The sequence below is a fragment of the Gracilinanus agilis genome, chromosome 6, assembly GCF_016433145.1.
Source record: "Gracilinanus agilis isolate LMUSP501 chromosome 6, AgileGrace, whole genome shotgun sequence".
NCBI lineage: Eukaryota > Metazoa > Chordata > Mammalia > Didelphimorphia > Didelphidae > Gracilinanus > Gracilinanus agilis.
Genome location: NC_058135.1, coordinates 152,634,498 through 152,647,343, shown reverse-complemented (window position 1 = coordinate 152,647,343; position 12,846 = coordinate 152,634,498). Strand labels below are relative to the sequence as shown.

The following is a 12,846-nucleotide window of genomic DNA, read 5'->3' as shown; positions in this document are numbered from 1 at the left end:
TATTATTATATTACAGTTAAATGAGGAAATAACAATTATTATATTACAGTTAAATAAAATAAAAAATAGATGAAACCAACTATATTTATTAATTAAATTAAATAAAATCTATACTATCTGTTGAATATTTGGGCATCATGGAGACATAGCTACATTCTTTTGAAAAGTACTATATGTTTACTTAATTGCTCCTAGTGATCAGGATTTTAGCTCCCAGGCTTCCAATAAGATACCACAGTGCCATCTATCATGAGACTTTGCAAATTCAGAGAAAAGTCTCCCTACTATCTATTGTTATTCATATTTTTATCAAATCATATTTATAAAAGACATTCAAAATATTCTTTTTTCACCTATCTGCCCATGCAGCTTTACAAATACTGTTTCTCTCTTTTATTCAGTTTTGTTTTGTCGTGTATTTATACATAGAACTTGTCAGCGTCTCTCTTTCTTGGAGCCTGTGATCATTGTACAGCTGTCCAAATATATAATGCAAACCTAGAATGAAATCTCATCTAAGTAATGATATATGTTACTCTGCTAGAGATGTGTTAGTCATAAATCTTTTTTAGGTTTGTGAATATACCAGTAAAGAGTATCTAGTTTAAGGAAAAAAGACAGTTTCTTCCCATTAAATTCTGCAGATATCCTAAAATGTGCAGTTATTATTTTTTCCTTTTAACAAAAACAAACTCCAGCAAATGAAAAACAAAAACAAAATTGCGAGGGGTATTCATTCTCACCTTTATCAAATTTTTCAGAGGTGTGTGTTCTCCAGAAAGCTTATGAACAAATAATGTTTCTAGAAGATAGCGGGCATAGTGTAAACAGTGGCAGAAACAGGCCAAGCTGTAAAGAAAATGAGACAAAAAGAAAAATTAAGATGTATGAAGATCCTACTTTCATGCCTCTTTTATATTCTGATTTACTTTGCATATAACACATCTTTTCAGTCCATTACAGTCTCCTGTCATTTGAAAAGCCCTAGTTCTCAGGAGCCATAACTTGAAGTATAGTGGCAGTCTTGGTTAACAAGTTATTCTTTCTAAAATTTCCTAGATGAGAAAAACATAATAAATTTTATAGCAGTCATTGCATCTGTTACACTGCAACCTAGCTGATATACCCAGGCATAAATTAGTTAGGACACAGCTGTCTCAGTGCTAGCCATCAATATGAGAACTGCAAATGGATGTATATCAAAATGCCTCAAGTTTTGAATAGACAACTTAGATGCCTAAAAAAAAAATCTTGAGAACACATTCAGGATGCATTTGACATTTTATAATGTTCAGAATAGCTTCTGAAATGGTTTGTTTGGCCTTTAGCAAGGGCCACTGATGGAGGGAGGAAGAGGAGTTTGCCTCTCATTTCCTATGGAGTCAGAGTCATCTTTGTTTTGTTCTTTACCTTATTAATTCATTGTGACAGCAGCCGGGGCTTGTCAGGGGTTCTGTTACACTAGACTAGAGTGACAGATTCAGCATTTATTAGATTGATTTTTTTGAGGATGGTGGAAATATAATCAGTACTTCTGATTTGCCTCCTAGAGTGAAGAGGAGACTGACTGCCTTTCTCACTGAGGAGCCATTCACTTTGGGGGACAGAATGGAAAAGGTATCTAATGTGTAAAGTTTCTAATACCGTCGTCAATATTCTGACATCAAAGAATAAGTACTTAAATCAGTAAAACAAATTATTTAGTAACTTTATTGTATTTATAAGTTGAAGCATTCGTCTTCCACTAAGAATTTATTTTATTAAAGGATGCCATTGATTTCTGGTACGACATTGTTGCTGATTTTATGTAAATATCATCAAGGGAGAAAAATGTTTTCAGGATTGTTGGATTTTGGTGTACATCTTCCTACTTTCATGACCCTGAACACAACTTCCCTGAAGTTCAATAGTTTTATCTTTAAAATGAGGGGCTCACATTAAATGAACTGGAATTCTCTTTCCACTGCTTCTCTTATTTACCCTCTCTTCTCTTCTTTCCAGTTCCATTCCAATATGTGGGTATTCTGAATTGTTCTCCAAGTACTTTTTATCTGTCCTGTAGCTTTTTCTTGTCCTTGTTAGGAGGCATTTATTTTAGTCATTTGATTGGTACTGAACGGAATTTTCCTTTCCCCAAATTCTAACTGGTCTTTAACTCTGAACTAGATTCCAGACCATGTAAACCTCAACTCTTTGTTTTTCTTTCCTGGATCACAGATAACCCAACAGTAAGCTAGGTAGATGGGTATTTCGAGAATGATTGACTGCCTTTAATGTTGTAGTTCCTGCTTCTCTTTTTCTTCTTAGAGGAGATGCCCATGTCCAAGAAGACAAATAATTGAAAAAAGAAACAAAAACAAAAATTAAGAAAGCCCAATTTTTCTATGCGGGAAAGGGAGGAGAAGAATGAAGATAGAGGACATTTCAGGAAATATAGATGGAAGGAAGAACTAGTGTAGATGTAGTGACTATTGGTTCCTCTGGTCAAAAATATAAGAATGGAAGTAATATCAGATAAAATTTGAAAGGCAAGTAGGAATCAAATGGAAGAATGGTTAAGCCCCAAGCTAAGGAGATTGTATTTTTAATTTATAGGTAATATGGTGCCATTGAAGATTTTAAAGCAGGAAAAGGTGGTATGATTAGATCTTTAAAAAGATTATTCTGGACACAGTATGATGAATGGCTCATAGTCCTAGTTTATGGCACACAGGTGTCTCAGGGTTCTCAAAGTCTATGCTATTAGAGTACCTGTACTATAGTACTTTCTACCACATTGGAAATCCTTTGAATGTGGACTCAGCAATAACATGTTTGCTTTCAAAAGACAATCCTAATTAATTATGAAGAGGCTCATAAGATGAATGACAAGTGATACAGTGAAAAGTGAGTTGAAAGATTGGAGAGCAACATATTTAAGGGAGTATTTATATTTTAAGAGAGTTTTTAAGGATAAAACTGGAAGGATTAAAAAAACATATGAAAATGGAAATGATCTGTAAATTGTATTGTAATAAGTTTTTCTTTCCTAACATTCTGAAAGTAGAGTCAACACTTTTGTTATCTAATTTCAAATCTCTGATGTGTGCAGGAGGAAGTTTCTAGAAATGTCACTTAAGAAACTAACATCAGAAAATAATTTGAACTAAATAAATTTTAAAAGAACATATCTGTGTAAGGAGTAGAAGAAAAGCAATACACTGGTCATTTGGTAAAAATTTTTTTGGCCATGTCAACCCCCAAAATAGAAGAAATATAAAATGTTCCTCAGTTTCTTGTATTCTCATGGGGATCATAGCATAATGGTAGAAAAGGGCATCATTAATTATATAGTGTCTAGATAAATTTATAAACAATAGCTTAAATATTGATAATCTAAACCTGAGATCCTTGTCTAATGACTGAAAAATGATCATACTGCAGAAGATTAAGAATATCAACCTAGACACGCTTATTAGAAATAAAAGAGAGCTTGATGCTAAATGACAGGATGACACAAACATAACTGGAGAGGCAAATAAAAAGAAGTGAATAAGTTAGTTTTATAATTAGTACAAATACCACTTCATTGAACAGAAGATGATTTTGTACTTATCAGCAGAACTTTTAAAAGATAATTATAAATTAATTAGTGCTTACATTCCTATGCACCATTAGTTATCACAGGGGATAAAGAAGAATAGAATTTTTACAAAACATGAGCCAAAAATTCATAGAAGAATGAGGTTAAATTGTTTACATTCCTCTATGGGATGATGATGATGATGATGATGATGATGCATGCATGCAATTCCCAAGAAATTTATCATTATTGTGGTATTTAGAAGGAGTCTACATTGGCAAAAAGCATGGTTATGATTGTAAAAGGGAGTTCTTAATCCCTATCTTCTAATTTAACTGGGGACCTGGAGGTCCTTTTACCATAGAGATGTGTAGGAGTTAAACAGCCCACAGTGACAGGAAATAGAAACCATAGAGATGGGAAGGAGAAACAATAGAGACAGGAAGGAGGAACCATAGAGACGGGAAGTGAGTTAGAAGGAGGTTATAAAAGGGGCTGAGGGTTGGTTGGTTGGCCTGTCAGTTGCTGATAGTTAGGGTTGGCAGTTGCCAGGAAGTTGGTGGCTGAGTGTGGGTTGTTCATTGGGAGTTGGTTGCTGGTGATGTGAATTGGTGATTAGTTGGTGGTTAAGATATATATTCGGCCTGGTGAGCTGAGCTGAAAGGTGATCAGCTGGACTTTCTCTAATGGCATTCATTAGTAGCAGTTATAGGCAGTTATAGGTAGATAGAGGTATTTTTTAGGTAGGAAACTAAATTAATTATTAGAAGCTGCTAGAAGTTTTCTTTTCTCTGGCTTAAAGGGATAACATTAACTTACGACTCTATTATATTCTCATTAAAACTTAAATTATTAAAAACTGCTCTTTCATTTTGTCAAAGCCCCTATTTTAACCCTTAACATGAGTTAATTATGTTGTTTTATTGTTTAGTCATTTTCAGTTGTGTACAACTTTTCATGAATACATTAGAAGTTTTCTTGGCAAAGATTTGCCATTTTTTCTCTAGCTTATTTTATGCATGAGTAAACTGAGGCAAACAGGGTTAAATGATTTTCACAGAATTACAAAGCTAGTGTCTGAGGCCAGATCTGAAGTCTTCCTTACTACGGCACTCTATTCTCGATGCCACCTAACTCCCCAGGTTATACTGGGATATCACCCAATAAGAAAAGAAAAATGAGAAACAGGGATTTACTGGGAAAAGAGGGAAAGGGAAAGAAGAATGAGGGAAATTATTTCATACAAAAAAGGCATACAAAGAAGAATTTTTACATTTGAGGGGGAAATGAGATTCATTGCTACAATTTGACTGGTTTAAAGAGAGAGGAATATATACAAAATAAGTTGGGAACAGAAATCCATCTTACCCAACAGGGAAGTAAAATGTGAGGGAGTAAAAGAAGAAAGAAAAAGTAATAAGAAAGAGAGCAAATTATGGGAAGAAGCAAAACATGCTTTTGAGAAGGGACAAGACTTTCCCCTGAGCCTTGATTTCCCTCTTTTGTCTATGTTTCTCTTTTCTTCTCTTTCTTTCTTTCCTCCCCTCCCCCTGACTCTATCTCTGTCTCTCTCTCTCTTTCTCTCCCTCTCTCTCCCTCTCTATTTGTTTCTTTTTCTCTATCTCTCTCTGTCTCTGTCTCTCTGTTTCTCCTTCTCTGTCACTTTCTCTCTCTCTATCTCTGTCTCCCTGTTTCTGTCTCTGCCTCTCTCTATCTCTATGTATCTCCATTAAGAATAGCAATTCACCTCTTGAGATAGCTCCTCCTCTCCCCCAGATATCTTCCTCCGTCCCACCATGTATTATGGACACACATACAGGAATTGATCCATATCAATGTGGCAAGAGGGTATTTCATATTTTCCTAAACATTAGTATTCAAATCAAGAAGTCCTAAATTCCAATCTGTCTCCAAAACCATATAGCTTTGTGACTCTGGACAAATTATATAAACTCTTTCAACCTTATTAACTTATTTATAAAATGAAGGAATTTTATTGATGAACACAAAATTTCCTTCATCTTTAAATCTGTGATTTTCATTGATCATCAGGTATTTTTATTTATCAACTCTCTCTGCTCCATCTTCATATTTTTTAATCCACCAGCTAGCTCCTTTCCCTCTGCCTATAATCATTTGCATTACTTCATTACTTCAATGTTAAACTAAAAAATAAACAAACAAAAAAAAACCACTTATTCCCCCACAGAAAACCAAATACTGATAATCTCTCAAGCTAACATTTTCCTTTGCTTTCTTTCATTGTCAAATTTTACTGGTGTTGTGTTCTTCAGAGCTTCCATTTCGGACTTCTTTAATCATATAATATTGTTTTTGCCCCCGGCACCAAAATCTATTAAGTCTATGATCTGAAAGTTGTCAATTACTTGCTAATCTGCAAATTAAATGTCCTTTTCTCACTACTTACTTTCTTTGAACACTTTCGAGTATTTGACATTGCAATACAGCCTTTTTTTCTCAAAATTCTCTGCTTCCTTGATTTGACACAATTTCCTCTTAGTTCTGCTTTTTACTTTATAAAGATTCCTTTGGAGATACTCATTTTCTTTACGTAGGCAACCCTCAATTCTGCTCTTTGCCCCTTTTTCACTACACATTATCTTCCTTGGAAGCCTCACTTAAACCCTTCAAGCTGTCACTTCTATGCAAATAACTTCAAAATCAATATTTTGAATTGTGAACTATATGCTGAGTTTCAAATCATGTATTTCCAAAACTCTACTAGACAAATACACATGATTATCCTGCTTCTGTCACAAGCTCATGTTCAAAATTGCATTCATCATCTTTGCCCTCATATGATTCTCCTAATTGCTCAATTTCTCTTTCTGGCATACTGTCTGCTTAAAATCTCAAAATAAATGACATCTCCCTCCATTTCCATTAAATAACTATACACACACATTCTTAAGGGTAAAATTGTATTCAAGCTTGTCATGTAATACATAATATAATAACAACCCATTCCAAGTGATATTTATTCAGCATAAAGGGAAGATAAAATTTTAAAACAATGCATAAAATCAAAGTATAGATTTCTTCTAATGAACAAGATGCTTTGGAAATGGTTAATGATTTAGAAATAATATAGGTGTCCTTGTAATATATAATATTCTCCATAATTAACTTTCTTTTTGTGCCTAGATGCAGTTAGTGGTTCTCCATCATTGCGTATGGAATATTGGGCTGGAGTCAAGAAGATGTGAGTTCAAATACAGCCTAGGATACTTCTGATATAGATGGTGCTGAAGAAGTCACATAAATATTCTTTGCCTCTGTTTCCTCATCTGTAAAAAGTGAATAATAATAGCACCTGGCTCCCAAAGTTGTTGTGAAGATCAAATGAAATAGTAATTGTAAAGTACTTAAAATAGTGGACCCTTAACAAATGCTTCTTTCCTTCCTTTCTTCTTTTTCCCCATTTAGTTCAATAGTTTTCAGAATACTAAATGCTATTTCTGTGGAAGGGACTATGCTAATATTAGTGGTCTCTGAACTCAGAGAGCTTACACTTTTGGAAAAGATATTACATGGACAAAAACAAGTAAATGCAAGTAATTTTAGGTGGGTGAATACACTAGCATTTGGAAAGATCTAGAATGGTCTAGAAGTTAATCTAATCTAGAAGTTAAGAGTTTCAAAAAAAGATCTCACTAGATACAAGGCACTAAGATAGATACAGAATAAAAAGATAAAAACAACAAAGTTTCTGACCATGAGAAGTTTAGTTGGGTTTTTTTTCTTAGTCATGGAGTATAAGTGCAAAACTATAGCATATTCTTGTGAAAAATAATTTCAGAAGAGCTAAAAACTGGAATGAGTTGAAACTTAAGAGGAAAACAAGACCACAATAAAAATAAATATTTTTTCAGCTATGTTGCATAAAAAAGAAGCCTAAATAATATCTAAGAACTCTACACGTGTAAAGGATGTTGATAAACATGATAGAGAGAAGGTAAACTTTCCAATGTTTATTTTTTAATTTGATTTTCTCGGAAGAATAATATTTTGACTTGAATTGAGAGAACCCAAATGGTTAAAAAGTAAGACAAAACTTAAGTAGGAATACACTGAAAGAGTTCTTTGTTTTTCTACCTACCATCCTCTAGGTCAGTGATGGGCAAACTTTTTAAAGAGGGGGCCAAAGGAAAGGAAATGCTCATCTGTTGGTCTGTTTCTAAGGCAACTCTACATACATAGTATGTATGTAGTAAAAGCAATATTGTAATCATGATCAACTGTGAATGACTTGGGTGTTCTAATCAAGACAATTATCCAAGACAGTTGCAAAGAAATTATGGTGAAAAAAAATGTTATCCACCTCTAGAGAGAGAACTGATGAACTCAGAGTACAAATTGAAATATAAATTTTTAACTTTTTACATTTTTATTACATTTTGGAAATGTATTTTGCCTGATTTTGCATTTAAAAGAAAAATTTTCCTTTTTGGAGTATGGAAGAGGAATGGAAAGAGGGAAGGAAATTTGAATTAATTTTTTAATGGTAAAAATAAATAATAAGTACTTTTAAATATTCTGCGTTTAATCTCTATGTGTATCATTGCACCTCACCTTGAAGAAAACAAGCAATACTCTTCTCCTTTGCTCCCTTCTCCCATTCTTTATGCATAGAATCCTCAATTACATTGCTTCTCATCAGGATAGGCCATGAATCACATAGAAAAATGGATGATTTAATAACTGACCAGGGTAAATGACCACTACTAGAAAAGCAGCTCTAAGAATATATATATTTAAATTAATCAGTACTAAAGTGCCTTATTCCTAAGTTGAAAAGGTTTTACCCCTTAGTTTATCGACCACATTGAAATATTCCTTCATGCTGTACATTTTCCTACATGTACTTCTATCTGTTAAGATTTGACTCACTTAAACTAAGTATAATAAATATCGCCTGTTTTATTTTTGAATTGGACTTTGCCTCCAGAGTTATAAAGATAGGTAACACTGTATTTAAATAAACAACCATCTATCAATCTAGCTAGCTAGTGATGGATCAGCACTCTTAATTTTAGTCTGATAAATCACAGCCCTTTTAAGATTTTCATTTTAAGAAGAGTATTCCATCTGTATCACTGATAACAAAAAGAATGAATTCTCTTTAAAAATGGCGTTAGTTATAATAGTTCATGCCAGTCTGTGGGTATAGCATGAGCTTTTTCTTTAAAAATGGATATATGCAGTGTCTTTCACATCATGTAGAAAGAATATTTTAATAAATGTCTGATTCACTGATCTGCACATCTGGGCTTTGCATCAATTCCTTCATTCTCTGCCTCCCTGGTAGATCACTTACTGTACCACTGGGTGGCGCAATCTTCTGGTACTCTCCTTTGCATCATAAATATATGTCAGCCGCATGTAAAAGAGAAGGTAGATTAGCAGAGGTCCAGCATATTCAGCCAGAAAAACCTGGAAATTAAAAAAAAAAAGTATTGTATTTTTTTGTCTTGTATTTTTTTAAAAGCTCCACTTACAGATTGTGTATGTGTTTTTATGTATGTGTGTGTAAAAAAGATGTGAAATGATACTATAGGGAGAAATTAGTGAGGTAGAAAGTATACTGGGATTGGACTCAGATGACTTTAATTTAAGTCCTGGTTCTGATTTTAATTCTGGATGGACCTAGCCCACCTCACTTATTCTTACTGGGGACTTGGTCTCCTTTATAAAATTAAAGAATTAGAGTAATCAGTGGTGTCAAACTCTAAAGTAAACCCAAAATTCAGCTACAAATTAACATCATCTGTGTTGTATTGTATTTTTATATATTTTAGTAAACATTTTCCGAATACATTTGAATCTGTTTCCTCTGGAATTGGGAAAGTGACACCTCTGGACCTCAGGTTACTTCTCGTTCTAATCAATGATCTCATGATTCTATTTCACCTAGACTATATTAATATTCCTCAGAAGTGGGGGTAGGAAAGTCTTTGAAAGTATTCCTAACTCCTATTCCTATCCTGAAGCGGTTGCCTATGCCTATAATTCTCATTATTGTTGCAGCAACAAAGTTTTTTTTGTTTTTTTTTTTTTGTACTCATTAACTTATTTCTGAAAGTCGGTCTAAAACTACTGATATTTACCATGAGTTTTTGAAAATACTTCACATTTAATAAGCATTTTTTAATTGAATTGAAAGTTTGGGGATCTGCCAAGGATAAAATATATAATTCAATTCAAGAACATTTATTGAGAATGCACTATGTACAAAGCACTATACTATCTTCTCCAGATTTAAAAACAAAATGAAACAGTTCCTGCTTTCACAATCCTTAGATTTACATAATCCTCTGGCCATAAAGCCCTATGCAAAGTTAAAATTTGAGGAGGGAGCTTGATGAACTGGAAATTTCATCAACACATAAACTTTTATTAAAGCAGATATAACTTCTCAATGTTTTTTATTCTTGGCTTATTTTTTCTCACAACTTTCTGATGGTTTTTCCACATGCCTTGAAAGTGAAAATCATTTTCTCTATTTCCTGTTGATCTTTTCTTATAAATTAGGCTCAAAATGAAGAGTATTAATTTTCATAAATCACCTAAATATTATTTTATGTTTTCACTTTATTACATGTAATTAATCTACATATTATGCAAAGAATCTCAGAATTAAAGGGAATTCCTGAAGCCATATATTTAAACCAATACATTAATAAGTAATTTTTCTATCACATAATTGAAAAATGTCCATCCATCAGTTTCTTGAAGACCATTTCCCTTTTGGAAAGCTCTAGTCAATGAAATGTCTTTTCTTATTTTGACTTTTCATCCTCTGCCCATTTTACCCATTTGGAGAAAAATAAAATATATCTGCTACCTCTTCCTTTTTTTGTAACTTTTACATCTTTTTCAATTACATGCAGACAATTGACTTGAATTGGATACCCGCTTCATTACTGACATCACCTCTTTATAACTATATAGCTATAAAAGGAGGCCACTCATAAAGCTGGTGGTCTTCAGTTGCTAACCAGAATCTGGCTTTATTGAGAGAGGACCTATTTCTTTTTTGGCTTGGAGACTTTATTTTACTTTTTGGCATCTCTGCTAATAAATTTTTTGTCACATGTCTCTCTATGGATGGATTCTGATATAGGTTATACCAGTGAAATACATATTTCCATATCCCCAGTGCCATGGAAGAAGACAAATGTCACAAATAAAAAAAAAATTCCTGAAGGAAATAAAGTGAAGAATGACATGGTTGGATTTGAAATCAGACTCCAATAGTTACTTCTTTGGCTGTAGATAGCATTTTTCATCAAGAGTCCCTTCAAATTATTTGGGACCTTGTTTTACTGATAACAGTTTAATCCTTCAAATTTGATCATCATATAATGTTTCCAATACTATATACGTGTTCTCTTGGTGGAGTGATATTGCTTGAACAAAGATTATACATAGTTTCATGGCCCCATTAGGTATGGTTCCATATTACTCTCAAGAATGTTGTTATAAGATCACAGCACTACCAGTGTTATATTAATGTCCAAAATTTCCCATATTCTCTCGAATAGTAACAATTTTCCTTTCTGGTCCTATTAACCAATCTGATAGGTGTGAAGTGGTATCTCGGAGTTATTTTAATTTGCATTTCTCTAATCAATAGTGATTTGGAACGTTTTTCATGTAACTACAGATAGTTTTAATTTCTTCATCAGATCATATCCTTTGACCTTTATCAATTGGTAAATGATTTGTATTATTATAAAATTGAGTAAATTCTCTATATATTTGAGAAATGAGAACTTTGTCAGAAATACCGGCCATAATTTTTTTTTCCAATTTGTTGTTTTGCTTCTAATCTTGGTTGTCCATTTTGATTTTAATTTGGTATATGGAGTGAGATGTTGTGCTGTGGCTAGTTTCTGACATACTATTTTTGAGTTTTCCCAGCACTTTTCTTCAAATAATGAATTCTTCCCATTAAAACCTGGATCTTTTTCCTTCAATTGGGAGGTTTTATTTTTTTAAATATGTCTATAATAGTCCCTACATGTTTTATTTTAGGTCTCTTTTCAGGAGGTGATTGATATATTTTTCAATTTCTATTTTACTCCCTTGTTCAAGGATATCATGGTAGTTTCCCTGATAATTTCTTGAAATAGGATATCCAAGATCTTTTTTTTAAATTACAGCTTTCAGGTATTTTGTTGATTCTTAAATTGTCTCTCCTGGATATATTTTCTGGGACAATTTTTCCCTAGTGAGGTATTTCAAAATTTCCCCTATTTTTTCATTCTTTTGATTTTGTCTTATTGTTTCTTGATTTATTATGAAGTCATTAGATTCCATTACCTCAGGCATGGTAACACCTGACCCATCTGAAAGATTTAGGCAGACCACTCATGTTGAACTTTGATCCATTTAAAATATGGTGGTCTGGCCATGGAGATGATAAAAGAACAGACTTTTGGCTTCCTTGTCCTAGCAAGGACATATCCCTCCTCTGATGACTTAATAAGGGAGGAGTTAAGACCCCTAAGTCTACCTCCACAGTGGTTATTTGCCAGTCAGAGACTTCTTGGGATGTCAAGGGGAGGGACAGAGTGATGAATTCTCAAGTGGTATATATAGATCTGAGCCTGAAGAGTTAGAGTCTTTTGGCTGTCAAAAAATCATTTGACCACATTAGAAGGTCTTTAATGGCCAATTAATAAATAATTTCAAAATTATTTCAAGGATTTCAGTCATAGGAAAGTCATGGTCAACTCTTCTGATTTTATCCATTTGAGAATTGTTGAGGTCCCAGTATATGTTTGACATGACTTTAAAAAAAATTGACTGTGAGATATGCTAAATAAATTATATCCCCTTAATCGATGAGGGAAAATAAGAGGACAGAAATCATGCAGAACACTTTATAAGCAGAACATATTAACAAGTATAAGTTTAAAAGAATTAATATCCCCACAGGTAATTATATAATTTCAAGTCAGGATGATTACCTATTTGCTTAAGGCTTCCATAATCACAATTTATATAAATTTAGGAATTATCAAGACATAGTTTGAAACCTAAGAGAATCAAAAGCAAAAAGATCCATTAGAGGCTCATAATTGAACATGAATGTAGCAGAGAGAGATTTATATTATTATTTGTTATCAATATATTCACCTAAAAAGTTTGTCATGTTATTATTTAGGACAACTGAAAATGGAGTAAGAGACCTCCTAACAAACAGCTATCACATCAGAAAAATAAAAAGAATTAAAGGGTGCATAATAAGAGAAAGT

General features: G+C 33.1%; 1 protein-coding gene across 1 annotated transcript in view; it reads right to left on the bottom strand.

Annotated features, from left to right (window-relative positions):
• The window catches only part of TECRL (trans-2,3-enoyl-CoA reductase like), a 147,514-nt gene that overhangs the window by 21,587 nt on the left and 113,081 nt on the right, over positions 1–12,846 (bottom strand). The window contains exons 5-6 of the mRNA XM_044681041.1: positions 8,901–9,016; positions 744–849 (exon numbers count right to left, since the gene is read on the bottom strand). Coding sequence (XP_044536976.1) covers positions 744–849; positions 8,901–9,016 — 222 coding nt within the window. The remainder of the gene's footprint in view (positions 1–743; positions 850–8,900; positions 9,017–12,846) is intronic.